This window comes from Indicator indicator, chromosome 4, assembly GCF_027791375.1.
Source record: "Indicator indicator isolate 239-I01 chromosome 4, UM_Iind_1.1, whole genome shotgun sequence".
NCBI classification, from domain to species: Eukaryota; Metazoa; Chordata; class Aves; order Piciformes; family Indicatoridae; genus Indicator; species Indicator indicator.
This window is the reverse complement of record NC_072013.1, coordinates 2935325-2956344: the sequence shown is the minus strand read 5'-3', so window position 1 is coordinate 2956344 and position 21020 is coordinate 2935325. Positions and strand designations below refer to the sequence as shown.

Sequence of the window (21020 nt, the reverse complement as noted above, 5' to 3'; positions counted from 1 at the left end):
TTAGAAAGCACTGATGAACACAGAGATTATGGTAGTTTGGTAGATATTTCTAGAACAAAGCGCAAAAATGCTTGAAAATGTAGCATGCATGTTAAAGCCAACATTAGCTGCCCTTTCAACACTGAATGAAATTGAAACCACACATATAAAAGTAACAAACTCTGCCTATCTTGCATCTGATTATATTTCACAGGACATTCTCATAAAACCAAGAAACATTCTCCATATACCTTCTGCAAGGGCATATTTAGAAATCAGTCACGGAAGCTTCATTAGAAAAGTTGAATTTTATTAAGATAGTCACATAATTTCACATTAGTATTTTATATTTTGAGCCTGCTTTCGTACATTCAGTATCTTCGTCAATGACAGAAAATTTAATAGGCCTGCTGCTCTGTAGTCTCCAAGATATTATCAGGCTTCAAGGGATGGAAATACTTGAAACAATTACATTTCAGAACAACTGAAACAAATTGGAGATGGAGTCTGAAATATACAGTATGATTCGGAAGGGACATGGGAAAAATATTTTTGTCTAGGAAAGAATAAGTGACTGTATAGATGTACATAAAAGGATTATTTAGACAAAAGTCCTTCCAGATGATTGGGGGTGAGGGTGGCTTGGGTTTGGTTTGGGCTTGTTGGGTGTGGGATTTTTGGCTTGGTTTTGTTGTTGCTGTTGTTGTTCTTGTAGTTGTTGTTTATCTTTCTGGGTTTGTTGGTTGCTTTTTTTTTTTTTTCCCCTTATCCCTTCCCAGCCAGGCTGCTATGTCCTGGGAAGCAATAAATGGCACCAGTTTTTTCAGGATAGGATTTGCTGTCCTGGTAAGACTGAATGTGCACTCTAACACGCAACAGATCATGGTACTGTCAGAAAATATGGACAGGAAAGACTGATGCCAAAGACAAGAACCATCAGTCCAGCTTGCTACTTGTACCCATGGTGCAAAACAGGATTAGGATTATATGCTGGATGTTAAGTTGCTCATCTGTAGGATGAATATCCCTGCTCTAGACACAACTCAGATATAGAAAATAAAACAGGTAAACAAATTATGGAATAGTTGAGGGTAAATCGTACAAAGGTGGCAGAATGAAAGCAGGAAAGTCTTCTCTAGCTTTACACTTCTTTATATAAGAAAAACTCTAGATATATTCTGCTTGCCTGTTACTTAGCCGTGTATTTTCAAGCTCATCAGGCAAAACAGCCAGGCCTACCCTTGTCAAAAGTCTTGATTCATAAAAGAAAATAAACAACCAAAAAACCCTCAGAAGCTACAATTAGCAAAATTTTAATCAAAATATCTCAATTTCAGATGAAAACAGAGATTATAATACTTCTTTAAAGGTAGAGATTTAAATTCTGAATGTAGCAGAAGTTAAAACTAAAAACACAGTCAGATAACACATTTTACCTTTCCACAGATTTTATAAACTGGGTTATAATTTCTTTCAGTCTTGTGATTACACATGTTACTGTCACTTCCCATTTCACGTCTTTCTGAAAACATGATAGAGATGTCAGCCTAAATTGATGTAATGTTCAACTCTGCATCACAAAAAAGTTATTTATGTGCAATTCCTGCAGAGAACACACTTCATTAATGTAACTACAGTTCCCACAGACTTCTTAATAAAATATGAGTTTAAACTTAAACACGGAAAGTAATGTTCAATCAAATGTAAACATTCATTGCACTGTGTAGAAGCAAATCTTAATTGCCAGTGCATTAGTTCACAGTAAAACGGAAAAAAAAAAAGGGAACATTTGTTTTAGAAGTTTACCTTGAAGCACAACTAATCTATCGACACAAGCTACTTGCATGGGGAGGAAAAATTCATTTTGACATGGATGTACCAGTTTAAATTCACATTTATGTGTTTTATTTTTACTATTTGTGAAAATAAGATAGATCTTTGCTAATAGTTTGCACTTTGCTCCACAAAGTTAAGCAAGCACATTCCCAAAATGGTTGAAGTCAGCTAGAAAACTGTAGCACAGCATATCAACATTTCATGCAGCTTTCCTTGTGAAGCAAGAGGATAGAGAAACAGCGGGGCATCAGACTTTGTTTTTATAATATCATAACAGGGGTCCCAAATGTCCATTTTGTGGAACTGCATTCTGAGCAGATAGTAGCAGATAAAACAGATAAAGCTCCACTATGTAAGTAACACTACTACATATTTTTAATGCCTAATTTTGATATTATGAGAATCAAGATTGTTTCGATAGTAAGAAATAATTGTGCAAATTACTCCTGTCACTGGAAGAACATCGTACTTGGCAGTGGTGCACTGTGAAAGTATGACCTTGCAGTTTCATAACATAATGGTGATCTTATAAACGTAAGCTTTTAATTTCTTCCTAAACAATCTTTACACTTAAAAATGACTGATAATTAAGCTAGACATATAGCTTCACATTTTTCAATTTCAGCATATTTTCAAAACTGAAAAGAATACAGGAAGCCACATTTTACCCCACCACACTATTTACCTGAGTCACTTAAAGTGAATCTATAGGTATTTTTCTCCCTCCTTTTTTCTGTCCTGTATCTCAAGAACACAGTCACCAGATCCTATTGCTATGTAATCATACTGCTCATTATTGATACTGTTTTCAACAATGCTATCCAAATCATGCTATCCAAATTATTTCTCTTGAATGTAAAACTCAAATATTAATTTATTCATCACAAGCTGATCTGCATGTTTTACCAATCATATTTTACTAACCATCATGAATTATTAGTCCATAAGGTTTAAATTTTTCATTCAAGCTTAAATTCTGTGAACTGAACAATCAAAGATGCATACATTCAATCAGTTAATAAGTGTATTCATTCAGTAAAAGTTACACTGCACAAAATCAGTTTCTTAAAGTGATGCCTCCTCCATATTTTTCCAAGCTTGAACTTGCTCTGACAGGCAATGGTTTATGTCAATGTAAGATACTTCTAAAACCTTTTTCCCCACCACTGCAGGTTGATATGCGATTTAGACAGAAAATCTACTTAGAGATCTTAGATAGGAAATCTACTATTCAAAGTGAATAGTATCTGTCCATTTTAAATATATCTGTATCACTGTTTCAGCATTTGAACTCCACTGACATGGCAATATGGGTTTGTCTGTATAGGATAACATTTCTCATATTTTAAAGGAATATTTCTTTAAATTTAGAAAAGTGCTACTTACTGATTTTCAGATATAATAATTGGCTTATACGATTAAAATAATTGGCTAACAATTTCATCTTTAGTGGGTGAAAAATCCATGAAATTAATTATAATGACAATAACATCTTCATCACTCTTCATAAGACTGAAATACTTATATTAGAAAAGAATTCTCATTTTAAAGAAAAAAAATCACTAAGTTGCCCTCAAAAAATCTGAAACATTTTAAACAAACTGCCTGCTGTTACATTCTACTGGACTTTAAGACTACTTTGACCTAATTAGAATGAGAAATAATTAGTAAATCAAACAATTTCACAAACATAATAGACTAAAAATGTTTACAGAAAAACTAGGGTATTGCATCTTTGTAATTTGTGTACTTTGTTTATTTCTTAGCCATAACAGTCAGCAATAACAGCTCCATATATATATAGTTCCATGCAGAAAAACACCATAAGATCTTATAGAAGCATCCTCAGGTAAATTACAGCATCTGAAATCAAAATTTTCTCTATGAAATTTAGTAATTAAGATGGAACTAAATTCTACACATGAGTTTAAGAATGTGATTATAATCTTTTTTATCCTCTCCATTTTACATCATACTGTGCATTTATGGCAAGTGTCAGAGACTAAATATATATGACTCAAAATGATGAAAACAATGACATTTAAATAAATCAAAAGAAATTTCTAACATCACATGTACACCAGAGGCAAATGCAGTTACATCCTCCCTACTAGCCAAAATTACACTCAAGTCAAACATGACTGGTCAATTCCAACCACGAATCAGACTATCTGATATGAGCAGCTGTTAGAGCAAGCTTGACAAAATGCATTGTTAGTACAAAAGTTTAGAAATTCACATCCTTGCGTTCCTTGATGTCCCATTAAAAGAAAATAAACTAGCTATTTTCCTGTTCAGCCTCTGTAGGAAAATGGTAGTGGGAAGCAGATAAGAAGTACAAAGTATTTTCTGTTGAGGTAATCAGGGAAGTCAAAGATTTGTACCTCAGATCAATGACAATGACCCCAGCTGAGCACTCTTCCATCAGTATTTTCACAGAGGAGGAAATTAGTATTAGAAGATCATTCTGATCCTCAAAAAGCATGTTCTACATGAAAAAGTTTTTAAAAGTTGGGTTTATACACATTTTTTTCCCTTTAACTCCTGCCATCAAAGTGATTAGAATTTCTCATACTCCCACACAGCAAAAAAACCATCATGCTTCCAGATAGTCTGGAGCTGTATTGTTCAGCCAGAACACACATTCTGATGGGCATCCGGAAATCAGTTCTGCTTGTTTTACAGAACCACTCTAGGTCTTTTTAACCCTGTTCAATGATAAGCTTTCACAAAGCATGAAGGAACTTATTTTGAGACTTTAATTTTTTCCAAATGTCATTTAATCTCTTAGCTGATTTAAATCAGCACAGAATTTGATAAGGGAAAGAAGTAAACTGAACAGTATAGTCCTGTAAATAGATGCGAAAAATTTTTTTAAAAAACCCAAAACGATAAATTCTGCTTTTGTATTTCCCAAGTGATACAAGATCCTTACAAAGAAATATTCATTAGAAGAATAAATACAAGCACCTTGGATTACCCCAATCCAATAACAACAAATATTAGGTACTTGACTACTGAAATCTCACACAGGAGTTTGAAAACGTCCTCATTTCTCTCGACAGTTACTGTTCAGGGATCTTCCTACCAATGAAAAACCTAGACAAGATCCAAACATACAGAAATCTCCTATCTTAAAAAGGCTATTTCCACCTTATATCTCATTTCATGTTGAAGGTAAAAGACTCCTAATTAAAACTCCAGTGTCAGAGATTGTTGTTATTAGTATGCGCTTACCATAAATAAGAATACTGGTATGTATTTTATAATCATTATGATATTGCATCTGAGCACTAAGGGGAAAAAAAAAAGAGCAGTTATGATCTGGTTTTATTACTCTACTATCTCATAGAACAAGGGATCCCAGTTTGTTTAAAGTTAAACTTCATTTCTGAAGCATGATGGAAGAGAGAATCAGAAAGTAAATTTTACACTGCCATATCATCTACCTTAAAAGTATGTGAAATTATGAAAAAAGACAATTACAACTTACCTCTATATGCATAACAAGCTGTGCTTTCTCCCTGTCCTTTTGTTCTACACATCTCTTCAATTCTTCTACTTCTGACATTACAGCATTATGACTAAGTTTTGCTTTAAGTTCCAAAATATGCTTCTCCAGTTCTTGCTTCTCTCTCTCATATCTTTCAGCTACTATAAAATAGTGAGAACAGAACAACAGGTCCAGTATAAACAGACTTATGGTAAATTACTTTTTTCTCATTTCTCTTTCAACAATTTTATTCTCTACTTGAGACTGTTCTAAAACTCTCTACGAAAACTGGCTATACCTTTTACTGAAGGTGACAGCATTTGTGTTTCTGCAGTCATTTTATAGGGGTTTTCCCTTCTTATTCCCTCTTTCCTCCCGCCTCAAAAAAAACCAACCAACTGAACACCAAAACCCAATAAAGACAGAAGAAACACTGGGGAAATTCTGGTGTTACCGGAACTCAGCCTCAGATTGCAAGGTCAAGCCTCAGGTTGCAAGATTATATAACCAGAGTAATATGTCCTGATTTGGAAGTCATATTATCTGTAAGTTTTATGTCTGAATCCTACAACTACAATAGAAGTTCTTTAGAGTAAGCTGTAAATTTCCCAACCAGAAATTCAAGTTTTTAGTCATAAACAACTTCTAGAGGCAAAGAAAATCTTTATTTGTATTCTTCCCACACATCTTTGAAGAAACAGAAGTAACACAATAACAAGAATGACAAGAGAATAAATAATATCTCCAGTAGATCTTTTTCTTCATATTTTCACAATAGCACTGATTTATAATCAAAATAAATGGAAAAATAAACAAGTTTTCATTAACATCAAAGGAATATTGTTTAAAATAAATACACTTTTAAGCAGATACATTAATATGACTGGAAAAAAACACTATTAAACAATATTTTGTGTATTTTTTAAGCTAAGACATGTACAAAATATAGCCATTTTTCAGTTTTCTGTAAGCAATTTGCAAAACGGAGTCAGAGTTCTATTTTAGTAAGCCAGAAAATTCAGTAGCTGAAGTATGAAAATATAAAAATAAATCATTAACCAAACTAATTCAACACTCAGAGACACTGAACTTTGAGTCACTATTCTGCTATTATCTTGAGGGACACGTTTCAGTGTTAGCAAGGAGAAAGATAAAGACTTTCTCCCATGCCTTTTCGATTATGTTTGAAAAGTTGAAATACAGAGAGCTAACTAAAAATTCACCAAAGGCCTTGCTAAAGCAGTAACATTTTATGCTATTACATCTTGAAGTCATTTCAAATATATTTTTTCTAAATATTACTGTTCCATCTCCAAAATTCTAACATACTGCAAACAGACAGTCTAACTGCATCATCCTGGATGTGTTTGGATGTTGTACCTGGGGATATGGTTTAGGGATGAACCTTGTAGAGTAGGATTATCAGTTGGACTTGGTGATCCCAAGTGTCTTTTCCAACCTGAATGTTCTATGATTCTGTGATAGTAGAAAGTTTTCTTAAACTCTCTGGAACATATTATTACCCCTTTGAAAATCTACCAGAAATTCATCAGTCTTAGTAACTTATGCTACAATCTTCCTTATGGCAGAACTTAAACTGCAAATAAACCAAAACCTAACATCTCAGAAAAGTTATTTTAAAATACTGCAAATGTCTTTTTGTTCTCAAAAACAGTATCCATTTCACTGAACAATATTCACTGTAACAATATTTATTTGTTTTCACCATGCACATCTTGATATTTTATCCTAATATTGCTCTTTATTAGCATTTATATTTATTAGTTAACATTCAGGTGTCAGAACTTACTAACTTAAAGCAGGGGAGTTAAATAGCAGATTTTGTTGAAACAGTAGAAGAATAAGACTAAAACTCAAAGACAGGATTAATGTCCAGCCTAACTAATTTGCAGGCCTCTAGTGCAAAAAATGACAATTATACCTGTTCTAATTCTCCTGTCATCATCTTGTACATCCTGGTAGCTATGGCAGCGTGCAGCAACATGTGAAATTTGCTGCTGCAACTCTACACGGTCTTCTTCTACTCTCAAAAGTTGGGAACGAAGATCTTCAATCTAAAATGCACGTACAAGTAGCAAATGCTTAATGAGAAACAGAACAAAAGAGTAAATAGCAATCTTTTATTCAACAATAAAGACTACACACAAGAAATATTTATAAATAAATCTCAAGAGCACTGCAGATGGTAAACAAAAAGATAAATTACTTCCTAATTACAGGCCATAAAGTAATTATTCAAAACTAAAGGAAACATTTTAGTTATGTTGACCGCAGATAAGCATTCATTTCTCTGGATGAAACAAATGCTGCCATTTTATATGTTGAAACTGTTTTATATACTGCGAAAATCCTATATAAATATAATAACCAATATATTTTATTTAAATTCTGCTCATTAAAAAGACAATGTACTTATTCTAAAGAAACATAAGGGTTTTTTTACATTTTTTCCTTTCTATTATGTACAGTCTAGCACTCAGGGATGACTTTTACACAGGAAAATAAAGAAAATATGGCATGCAGTAATTGAATTGAAAGAAAATAGCTCTAACTCATTACCTGTAGGTGGTATAGCACTTTATTCCATGCACAATGTTAGATTCAAAACAGTTTCAAACTTGTGGCAAATACACAAAAAAACTAATGCTAACAGATAAGTAAGTATGCCTACTGCTCCATCCCTATATAGAATCATAGAATGGTCTGAGTTGGTAGGGACTGACATAGATAATCTAGTCCAAACCCCCTGCAGTAAGCAGGGACATCCCCAACTATACCAGGTTGCCCAGAGCCTTGTCAAGCCTGACCTTGAATACTTCCAGGGATGGGGCCCTCAATTACCTCCTTGGGCAACCTGTTCCAGTGTTCCACCACCTTCAGGGTAAAGAACTTGTTCCTCCAATCTAAATCTACTCCTCTTTCATTTAAAATCATTGTCCCTCATCCTATCTCTACAGGCCTTTTTGTAAACGGTTCCTCTCCAGCCTTCCTTGAAGGCCCCCTTCGGGTACTGGAAAGCTGCTATTATGCGTTTATATATATATATTTCAGTCTTCTTCCCCTCAGAAAGGACACATTTCAAAAGCTATAATGCAAGATGCTGTAATTTGTAGATTTAAGTATTATTTAAAGTTTTTCAGATACTTGGTTTCTATATATTATTGTCACATTGTTATACACAAAACACTTCAAGGTCACCAGATAATTACTAATATAGAAGTTGTTCTAAAGCATACTATGAAGGACACCTAAAAATAATGTGTTTATGTACTGTAAAAGTGCCATAACTATTACCACTACTTTAATTATATATGAACATAAATACATAAAATTTTGGAAAGCAGAAAAAGTATGACGACAGATTGGTCCACATATTTTAGACTCAAACTTGTCTTTCTGTATCTCATTTTTCCCTTAGAAAACAGTATTATCAGAGTATTGCACAGGAAGATTAAGCAAAGAGACTTGGACATAACCTGACATGAAAATTTCAGGGTTTTCATCAAACCAAAGCAGTTACCTGATGCAAAAGAGCTTCTCTACTGCGTTCAGATTCATTCAACTTTTTCTGGGACTGCTCCAATTCCTTCTCAAGCTTTCATTACAGAAGATGATAAAGAAAGAAAAGCAATGTATGCATCATAGTACAAAAGTATATTTTAACTATTTAATTCTGGCACTAATTAATAGATAGAAGTATCTATTTAAAAGGAGGTATAATATATACAATATTCTTATTTGTCCAAAATTTTTGAGCAAACTTTGATTTGTACTAAATCCCTGCCATATTTAATGAAATAAGAATTTAACTTACATTCTATAATTTTTGTACACTACTCTATGATGCAAAGTGGTATATAGTATTCAAGACGAAACAGCACAAAAGCAAATATTTACTGAGTTACAAAAAGGAAAACTCTTTTTTAAAGCTTCAAAAACATTGTTTCTGGATTTCAAACATAATTTCAAACTCAAAATAAAATTAACAATGACTTAACATATGAAGTCACCTTTGTTACACAGTTTATTTGTAAAAGTGTTAGAGAGGACAAACATTGGTAGAACAGTAATTGCTACATTCTGTGAGCTTTTCCATGTTGTACAAGAAAACATATTAGAATTGTTCTGGGAACACGACAACTGAAAAATCTCAATGCCCAGCATTCCATACAATTCCAATTTTTCCTAGAAATATAATATTAAGGAAATTAAAAACAAATGTTTAATCAGAAATAGTCAAACCAATGACCATTAAAAACAAAACAAAACAACAAACAAATGCTAAGAAGTATTTTATGACGTTGACCATAAATAGTTCAAAGATCACTGATCCACATGGAAATAAATACAGGTTTTAACAGCAGAAATTGTTATTGTAGAGATAGCTATCCCAAAGAGGATGTTGAGATGCTGGCAAAGGGGCAAAGTAAACAGGATGAGCATTAATGGACTGGAGAGAGAAAAGTAACATAAAACACTGAATAGTCTAGCATAAAGGGTTATAACTTTGAAAGTACTGACAAAAACGCTAAACTATGTAAGAGGAAAAAATCTAGAAAAAAAGTGTAACATAGCCCTAGCATTCTCTCAGAACAGAAATATATGAAAACTTGTTTTCTTTGACAGGAAGAAAGCATTATGGCAACAGATAGTTCCATAAGAGTAACTAATAATAATCATGGTGCAAAATAACTAGCATGCATTATTTGCAAGGATGAAGAAAAGCTGCATCTTTGAGCTGTTGAAAATAAGCAACAGTAGACTATGAATAAATTCAGAGACAAATCAGAGAAAGAAATCAAGCATAATCCTCAATTTATAAACTTGGCCACCTATCAGAATGGAAGAGTTGTCAGAAGTAAAGAGCTTTGAATATAGCTATGCAGAACTTTTATCTTTCCTTCACATGGTCTCTGATGAAAAAAAAAAGTACAACCCACTCTTATCTTAAAGAAAGTTACCTTGCTTGTATCTCTGAAAAAGGAAGCATATACTGTATCATATGACATTATACACTTACTTAACACCAAACAAGAAAGGGGAAAATTTAGTCTTACTTGGTTCTTTTCACATTGATATTTCGTAAGTTTATTTTTCATGAGTTCTTCTGTTTCATCTGCTTTAGCATCTTGCTTCCTTAAAGCCTTTAGAGGGAAAAAAAACGGTGAACTTGAAGACTTATTTGAAAATTAAAGAATCTGCAGGTATATTTAATAAAGAAGATCTAGACAAATGCTTTCTTTCCATGCCTAATATTTCCACATGGAGCATTGTTATGAAAAAAAATATAAGTCCGTGTATACATAAACATATCCACACAGAGAGCAGGGCCAAGTACAAAGTCAAAACTAGCACTAACACCCTTCCAATGTATACAACTCCAGACGCTTAAGGTTGACCCCAAACACTTTGAAAGGAAGGTCTATGAGGCTCCAGAGACAAGATGTTAATATATCAGTTGAAAATAATATGTTCTTTAATGTAAAATATCTGTGATATGAAATACCATACACTGGAGTAAGAAAAACACCAGCATAAGTTTGTGAAGGAAGCCAAAAAAGGGAAGAAGTTATTTTTATCAGAATCTGGACAGATGTTTAGAATTACAGTATTAGCACAGAATTGTTACTGACAGGGATGTGAATTACTTTGAAAATATAAAACAAATCCATGGGGACTTTCCCTGTCTCCCCTGAAACTGAAGTATCTAAAAACACTTAGGTACATTTTCTAAAAGATCTTACAAAATTGCTCTGAATAACAATTCCAAAATCTTTTCTCTCTGCAAACCAACATCATCTGCAGAACATAGCTAATTGCTGGTGAAGGAACACATTAGACATCACAGGCATTAGTGACACACAATTTGCAACATACACAACCCAAGACTGGGTATCTCAAGCCATAACAATGTCATTGGCTCACCTTAAACATCACCTAGAAATACTTGCTGAGCAAGCTCACTAGCCATAGCGATAGAATTTGAGTAGATGAAAGCATAGCCTGTCCAGAAAGAAACGTCTTTTTCCCAGTCTGTTCTTCCTGAGCAGATCTTTTATTTCAGATTTTAAAAGGAGTATTTCCTTAAACAAATATCTTTGAAATTTGTAATTTCAGTAAGTTTTGGAATATCTTCTCCTTACTGTATACTGGGGAATGATTTCACAGAATCACACAACAGCTTGAGTTGGAAGGAATATTAAAGACCATCTAGTTCCAATGCCCCTGCTACCAGCAAGGGCAAGTTGCTCAAGGCCCCATTCAACCTGGCTTTGAACACATCCAGGGTTGGAGCCTCCACAACTTCTCAGAGCAACCTGTTCCAGCGTTTCACCACTCTTATGGTGAAGAATTTCATTGTATGAAAACAGAAGGCAAGTTATTCATCAGCCTCAGCGAAGCCAGGCGTTCAGTTTTAAAGTTTTGCTTTAAAATGTAGCCTTGTGAAGAAAATTAATGGATTTATATACTTATCACAGTCTTACATCTTTACTTCAGGAAATATAAGGGTTTCAGTATAGTTTGGTCTACTCTCTTGCTTCAACAGTTTACACTAAAATCTGAGACTGTAGAAGATATTTATTATAACCTTTCCACTGAAAATATTATGCCATATCAAGAATTATGCTTTTAGTCTGATTCATAACCAGATATTCTAAGACTGTAACATATTTAAGATGCTTCTCTAAGCACTCAAACCAGATTCAAATCTATTATTCAAGTCAACACTGCATATAGACCTGACACACTCCCATTTTACCCAAAAAGGCTCTAGGGGCAACTCCCAAAAAGCTGCATGAACAAAGAAAGAAATAAAATCAAAGATGATCACCAGTTCAGGTAATGTCATTGTTGCACAACTGGTTTGGTTGGTTGGGGTTTTCTAAATGACTAGAAGTACCAGTTCAGAACAGTCTACTAAGAATATAGGATGTGTACTAACTCAAATCGAGCTTCTAATTTTTACTAGCAAAATCAGAAGTTCTATTATATACAGCCAACTGTATGCCAACATTATTTTTAGCACTAAATGTATATTTTAGCACCAAAACTGTATGTTTTTATGTGCAGGCTTTGCTAGAGATATCAGCATCATAAGGAAAATATTAAAGGTGGACTGGAATTAGAAATGCAAGGAAAATTCTCAAAGATTTCCCTACTGAGAGCAAAAAGTAACTTTCTGCATAAGTAGTACATCCTAATTCCCAGAAGAAGCCACAGAAATTATGATTCCATTTCAACTTATCAGCATCACTGAGTGATATTTAGCAATAACTTAATTAAAAGTCTTTCCTATCATTCATACTAAAAAGTTGTGGATATTGTTTATCTGGACTTCCATAAAACCTTGGACACTGTTCCTCACAGCATTCTCATGAAAAAAACTGTCTGCCCTAGGCCTGGATGGGTGTTTGGCTGGACCAAACACTGGTTAGATGGCCAGGCCCAGAGGGTGGCAGTGAATGGAATTAAATCCATTTCACAGCCAGTCACAAAGTGGTGACTGAGCACTCCAGGGCTCAGTGCTGGGGCCACTCCTGTTTAATATCTTTATCAATGATCTCAACAAGAAGATTGAGAGCACTTTCATTAAGTTTGAAGATGACACCAGCTTAAGTGGAAAAGTGGGATTGTTGATCTGCTGCAGAGTAGGAAGGCTCTTCAGAGGGATGTGGACAGGCTGGATTGATGGGTTCAACAAACCCAAACATAAAAAGATTCAGATTAAGTTCTTTGATTTAATTTGTCTCCAAAGAATGGATTGAAGAAGTCAAATGTCAAAAATGGGACCTGAGAAGGGGATCCTGAAGACAACAGTTCCCACACATGTTCCTCCAAAATGGCTCTCAAGCAGCTGGCCCAGAGAGCTCTGCCTGGCAATGCTGTAGCACCGAAGGATGGAAACAGGCCTACAGACATTAGTATTCCCCCATAAAAAGCTTGAAATATTTGAAAGTATTAATGTCCAGAAGGGCCAGGAAGAGGCAGACAAGGAGGTTAATGAGGTCTTGAAGGGGGCAGGCATGGAGGAGTCCACAAGGGAACACAGAATGTTCATGTCTTCACAGCATGGTTTCAGGAGGGACCATCAAAATGTTACACTGCTTGCGTAGGTGGCCAGAAATGGGCTCTTTAACAGGAGAGATGCACTTTTGATTTGACCTAGAAGAGTAATTCTTGACAGGTCTTTTTAAAATGTTCATGAGCATAAGACAGTAGTAGAATAGTAACACACCTGGTATACCCCAGCTCAACACATCTCATCCACATATAGTGTATCAAAATCCAAAACTTCAGATAGAAGTGCCCTGCTAAACAGATATTTTTTTTTTCTTATATAAGAGGGAAACTATGCAGAGGCCTCCGTAACAACAGTTCTTAATCTTTCCAATTTATGAAAATCTTCCAATACCATATCATGACTTTTACTGCAATTCAAGCCTATTAACTTTTCTTGGGGTTTGGGGTTTGTTTGTTTTTTGTTTTTAAATAAAACCAGATTATTTAAATGTAATGCACTGACCACAAACTGAAATTCACTCTTTCAAAGTGAGACAGATCATTTAATTATATTCATACTAGTAGAAATACACAAGCAGACCAAATTCATGCTAGAGTTTAAAATAAAGCAAAAATGTACCACATCCTAGTCTGGAGACTGAGAAAAGATCTTACTAATGTTTACAAATATATGAGTGGTGGGTGTCAACAAGAGGCCAGTCTCTTTTCAGTAATTCCCTGTGACAGCACAAGGGGCAATGGATACAGACACAGGAAGTTCCACCTCAACACAAGGAAAACCAACTTTACTGTGAGGGTTACGGAGCACTGGAACGGGATTCCCAGAGAGGTGGTGGAGTCTCCTTCTCTATAGACTTTCAAGACCCATCTGGATGCATTCCTGTGTAACCTGACCTAGGTGATCCTGCTTTCGCAAAGGGTTTGGACTGGACGATCTCCAGAGGTTCCTTCCAACCTCTACCATTCTATAATTCTATGACCCTAATGTGAATGAAAGTTCTAACTAGCTACATTAGCATCTAGCACAGGTCTGAGTATGCTACATAAACATAACAGCCAGGCATTTAAACACAGACTGTCTGGATATTTCAGTGGCAGATATGTATGAGACTTGCTTATGTTCCAGGACAGAGTCAGATTCAAACCACCATCAAAACAGAAACCATTAGCCACAGGTGGCATATCACAGAGCCAAGGAGCAAGCATCAACAATGCATTAAAACATCCAAATGGCTCAGAGCACAGATCAAGTCTGTATTTGTCTAAAAAGATCAGAGATAAAGACATGCAAAAAGAAATTTTTCCATAATGCTTTTGGCCATCAGTCTATCCCACTCTGTTAGAAAGTCCACCAGCTCCTTGCACTTCACAGCACATGCAATGGGAGGAAAACAGAATCTAAGTATCCAGTTGCACAAAGAAAGTTATCCTAGCCTGTCCAGGTTATTAGCTTAAGATGTAACCACAGTCTTTGCCTTACCAAAAAGTCAGTGAGTTCAAAACCTTCTATACAAACGATTCTGTTCACCTGAAGCATGAACACTCAGACTCATTTCACCAAAATCCAGGCAGCCAAGCACAGGAATTAGTAAAGCCATTCAGGGCATCTAAGGCCTATTAGAGCTGTTTAAAGCCCATTTTTAAGCATTTTACTTGATTTTGTTTTAGGAAATGGATGCATAAATGCAAAGGCACAACATGATGGTGTCTTCATGTTCAAAACAAAGCACTGAAAAAATGTCAAACTATATTTAGTTTACACATCTATTTTGTTAAAGCAACCTATATACATGTCAACAGCACTAGAAACAACAAATAAGTCGATCTTCCTCCTCAAAAACACTTGATCAGGAATACAGAAGAAAGTGAAGATGTATGATTTGCATGAATTTGTTTGCCAATTGCCATTTTCTAATTTGCAGTAATTGCTCTTTAAACACACCAATACAGATTAGAAGATGCATTAAAAAGTAGAAAAAATAATTTTTATCCACATAGCACATGCAGACTAGAAAGTCAAAATAGTAATGCAAATTTAGATGTTAAAGATGCAAACTTTGATATGTCAGGCTTTCTTAATGCTCAGTATACAACTAGATATCATCTTGGTTAATAATGTATAGCAGTAGTGCAATACCAATAAGAAGTCTGCACATCATGCCAAAGACTGACAGAAAGATAAGACAGACAAGAGAACGATTCAAACAAATGTATTGCTATGTTCAGTTAGACCCTGAAAAAAATATATCATTAATAATTGAGATTTAGAAAGAATATTCTCTTAAGACAGTAAAATACTGACAAGTAGTGGTCAGTTATGGGCACTGCACTCTCCAAAAAGTAAATTACATTGTAGGCTTTGCTGCTACTTAAACTGCTTGCTTAAAATACAGGAGATAAGGGAAAAAATCATAAAAAATGGTGTAAAAATATTGATTTTTTTAACAACTTTGCTCTGAGATCTTTAAAGCCAGATGAAATTTTATTTATACCACAGAAAGATAAAAAGTACCCTAGCAAAATACAATTATATTGATGCAAGTAATGAACAAATGGACAAGTCTAGTACTAATACTGAAAATCAACCACAAGGTTGAAATTAACCTTTTTTAACTATTCACATTCACAAATTTTAAATATTTCTTAACCATATATTGCATTATTTATCACAAGATCACAGGATGTTAGGGGTTGGAAGGGACCTCTGGAAATATTTGAGTCCAACTCCCCTGCCAGAGCAAGACCATAGAATCTAGCGTATGTCACACAGGAACACATCCAGACAGGTCTTGAAAGTCTCCAAAGACGGAGACTCCACAACCTCTCTGAAGAGCCTGTACTATTGTTCCACGACCCTTACAATGAAGAAGTTCCTCCTCATGTTGAGGTGGAACTTCCTGTGCTGTAGTTGCCCCTTGTCCTATCACAGGGTGCAAGTGAGAAGAGGCTGTCTCTTCCCTTCTTGACACCCAGCTCTCATATATTTATACACATTTATTAGATCCCCACTCAGTCTTCTCCTCTCCAGACTAAAAAGTCCTGGGTCTCTCAGCCTTTCCTCATAAGGCACATGCTCTAGTCCCTTAATTATCCTTGTAACCCTCCGTTGGACTCCCTCAATTAGAACTCTGTCCCTCTTGAAGTGGGGAGCCCAGAAGTAGATGCAACATTCTACGTGGGGCCTCACTAGGGCAGAGTAGAGCAGGAGAAGAACCTCGCTCGATCTGCTGGACACACTCTTCTTGAGGCACTGCAGGATACCACTGGCCTTCTTGGCCACAAGGGCACATGGATAACTTGTTATCCACCAGGACTCCCAGGTCCTTCTCCACAGGGCTGTTCTCAAGCAGATCACCTCCTAACCTGTCCTGGTCCTTCCCAAGTACAGGACCCTGCACTTATCCTTGTTGAACCTCATTAGGTTCCTCTTTGCTCAGCTCCCCAGTCTGTCCAAGTTTCACTGAATGGCCACGCAGCCTTCAGGTGTATCAGCCAAGCCTCCCAGTTTTGTATGGCCAGCAAACTTGCTGAGCAGACACTCTGTCCCCTCATCAATATCATTGATAAAAATGCTGAACAGGACTGGACCCAGCACTGATCCCTGGGGGACTCCACTAGTTACAGGTCTCCAGCTGGACTTGGCACCATTGATCACCAGTCTTTGGACTCTAGTAACCAGTTCCTAGTCCATCTCACTGTCTGTTCTTCTATCCCACACCTCTTGAGCTTACTTACAAAGATGTTGTTATGGGACACAGTGTCAAAAGCCTTGCTAAGGTCAAGGAAGACTACATCCACTGGTCTCCCTCCATTTACCCATTCAGTTATGACATCATAGAGCGCAACCCAATTAGTAAAGCATGATTTCCTCTTGGTAAACCCATGCTGACTACTCTTGATAACCTCCTTCTCTTCCAAGTGCCTAGAGATGACCTCCAGAATGAGCCATTCCATCATTTTCTATTCTACTTTGTTTGCCATACTGAATCTATTCATCTGTAACACCATACACAAAGAAAAAAAATGGAAAACAACAAAAAAAAATGAAGCTCAAAATTCCAATCTGCTGCACCCAATTCTCAGACTGTTTTGTGTTGGCATTTTTTCCTGTTCATTTTTACTTTGAGATTAGATCGGTTCTAAACTTTTTCCCTCCTTAGATATCCTCATATTCCTATTTCTTCTATAATTTATATTCCATAACGTAATTTTCTTCACAAAGTTTTTCCACACAGCAGCCTCTAAAGCAAACAGTACACAGAGATGCAGTGTGTACAGGATCCAGATAATCTGTGCTCTAAAAAAAAAAAATGTTTTTTCAAAACATAGGGTACAAGGCGGTCCAATTTGCCAATGTGAGAGACAAAGAAACTCAGGAACTGTTCAAGAAATCACACCATTTTATACCTAGAGAAGGACAAACTGACATGGAAGTTCAATGGGGAAGGAAAATGGGACAGATGGAATGAAGCTTGTAATAAGGGCCTGAGACCTAAGGCCCTTAGCAATATTGGAATTTAAACACTTCTGGCATGTAGGAAGCTGAAATTCCATCACAAAGATATTCTCAAAGCTGTTAAGACAGCTATGAAAGAAGTAGTAGGACAAGACTACTTGTTTGTTGCTACTGGCAATGTATTGAAAGTCAGTGTTTCAAGGGTGATAATGTCTCCATGTTCTTCTGTGATCTATCAAAGAAAAATTGCCTAATGTCTACTGAAAGAAGCTTCCTTCTATAGTTGTCATCTGGCACCACCAGGTTCTATTTCACATGTTAAAGGTTAGAAGTTCTTGACAAATCCATAAATAATTGCAAGAGTGGTAACTATGTTTTATTAGAATTTTGAAATACAGTGACAAGACTCCAGTCCAAGAAATCCAAAGTCATGACTGAGATAAGCCACCCAGAAGGGTGATTTGGAGGTATGAGCCCCTGCTTGAGAGTTAAGATAATCATAAGAAATGTGATTCTCCTCCACATAGAAGTAGCTATGAATGTATAGCATGTGGAATAAGCCTGTTCCAGTCAGCACTGGCTCAGAATCTCAGCTTGGGAAAATTCCTAATTGCAAAAGTTTTCTAAGCAGACCAATAAGTGTTGAGCTTTCCTGTAAACTAAGAATGAGGACAATATTTCAAAATTTTGAGTAGTAGCGCCAAAACAAAGTGGCTAATCAGGAAAAATAATTTACAAAGATATAGATGGAACAATATAGAATTTGCAGGAGAAAGGATTAAAAAGTCAACAGCTGGGTGGCTTAGGTGAATGGAATGTTGGGGATGTACTTAGTATTTCATATTCATTTTGTGAATATGAAACTTCAAAAGAAGAGCTACTAGGAAAAAAGGTGTCCAGCCTGAGGGCTCACAATCCCATTGCCAATCATATGAAATGCATATGACTTCATTCGAAATGCATTTGACTTCATTCAACTGAATTCAGGTTTTCCTTCTAAGGAAGCCATGGCTGTATCAATGTATCTTTACAGATGCAAGCCATTATCCCTTCAAAAGGATGAAAAAAATCTTGTTCCCATCCACAGATAACACTGCCAAATGGCATACTTAAGGCACAACCAAAGAATCAAGAAATGGACACAGGCATATAAAAGAGCAATTAAAACTGCAATAAAACACTCTAGCTCTTTTCACTTACCACAACATCAACAGTGGGAAAAATGAAAGAGTAATCCTTTCTGAAATACCACCATAAGCACTATAAGCTTTTCGATAAACATAACTTTTTACTTTTGGTCTGTATCAAAAGAGCATCTTATCTTCTTAAATATGAACTCTTTGAAGAGTCTTTAGTCTTACATGAAATACAAAGTGTTAATCTAAGGATTCTCAGTGTCACTGGACAGCATAAAACAACTGTTTTAATATTAAAAGTGAAAAAAAGAAGAGCACACTTCTACTCAACTGTAGTATAGTTAGATGCATAGTTAGATGACATTAGAGGTAACATTACAAACCTTACCTTAAAGGAAGTGAAATATGAAGCTACATTAAGACATATATTTTCTAAATAACAGGTAAAATCAGAAAAAAAAGGTGCATTTTTCACACATTTCCTAAAGCAACCATATAAAAAAGCTACTAGCTGTCTCCAATTTTAATTTACATTTGTATTTGTCTCCTAAATGAAATTGTTTGCAAAGCAATGAAAAGATGTGTGGGCACTACACTGCATTTGATTGCTCGTTGAAATAAACTCATAATAAACTGCTCACTGCAACCGAAGTTTATGTCTTAGGAAGCAAAGTGTTGTAATTAAGACAAGCTAGCTAATGGCTTGCTTCTCTATGTTTGATGTCTGAGGGAGGCCAAAGGGAGTGGGTTCTTTTAAAGAACATTTGTGCCCATTAGCAAAAAGGTCTAAACATAGACAAGACAGTATCATGAAGAACTGTAGTTAACTGGTCACCAAAACAAGCAATTCTGGACTAACTAAGACTGTGCCAAAGATATAAGCACTTTTACCAGTCTGACACAGGTACAGGCTCATAAATACAACACATTCCTAACTTAGTCTAGAATAAAGAAGTTTTTCTTTGCTTACCTCTTGCAGCTGAAGAGACATATGTCCCAGTTGGTCCTGGCGCCTTTCTACAAGCTGTCTTTCAGCACGCATCTCTTGTTCTATTTCCTGTAATCTTCTCTCTACCCGTTCTGATACCTTCAAAAAGAAAGAACACCTTGCAGGAAATTAGTGCATCTTTTACCACATATTAAGATAACAATGACATAAAGAGGTAAATAGAGTATGGGGCAGGAAGAATCACAGAATTGTTTGGAAAAGACCTCTAAGACCATCAAATCCAACAGTCGAACTAACACCGTTATGGCCATTAAACCATGTCGCAAAGCGGTTTGCACATTTTTTGAACACCTCTAGGGATGGCAACTCCACCACCACCCTGAGCAACCTATTCCAATGTCTGACCACTATTTCCATAAAAAAAATTTTGGTAACATCTGATCTAAATCTCCCCTAGTGCAACTCAAGGCCATTTCCTCTCATTCTATCACTTGCTACTAGGGAGAAGAGACCAACACCCGCTTCTTATTTCAACCCCTAAGGTCTCCTCCTCTCAGCCTATTCTCCTCCAGATTAAGCAACCACAGTTCCCTCAGCTGCTCCTCATAAGTCTTGTTCTCCAGTCCCTTTACCAGCTTTGCTGCCCTTCTCTGCAAACACTCCAGCAACTCCTTCTTGTAGCAAGGGGCACAACTTTTATTTTATTAAATAAGATTTAGAATGGTATAGAAAATAACTGGATCTACAGCAATGAGTATTCCAGAAGTAGTCAAGTGGGTAACTGACCTACAAATGTGCAATATCCTCTTTTAGAGAAAAATACACATGTACCTAAAGTGGTCATTCTACTCAAGAGGTAAATATCTCTATATCAAGGTTGGTGGAGCCTAACCTGAAGCTGCAATACAAAAATCTTAGCTTCTCTGCCACAGGCCAAATTAACCTCCCCAGAGAAATTTCCTTTACTTTTCCAGTCTAAACCAGACCGATGCATGCCTGGTCCATACTCTGAAATCTGGAAAAGTAAACAGGAGCTAAGTAGATGAGAATGACTGTAATAGCACTAAATAATTACGCCACTTTAAGACTTTCTCAATATTTTGTGACTCCATGTACAAACTAATCCAA

General features: G+C 35.8%; 1 protein-coding gene across 1 annotated transcript in view; it reads right to left on the bottom strand.

The window, feature by feature from the left end:
• CEP128 (centrosomal protein 128) overlaps window positions 1-21020 on the bottom strand; it is a 101790-nt gene that overhangs the window by 68976 nt on the left and 11794 nt on the right. The window contains exons 7-11 of the mRNA XM_054400582.1: window positions 19914-20030; window positions 10387-10473; window positions 8850-8924; window positions 7251-7383; window positions 5309-5469 (exon numbers count right to left, since the gene is read on the bottom strand). Of these exons, the coding sequence (XP_054256557.1) occupies window positions 5309-5469; window positions 7251-7383; window positions 8850-8924; window positions 10387-10473; window positions 19914-20030 (573 nt within the window). The remainder of the gene's footprint in view (window positions 1-5308; window positions 5470-7250; window positions 7384-8849; window positions 8925-10386; window positions 10474-19913; window positions 20031-21020) is intronic.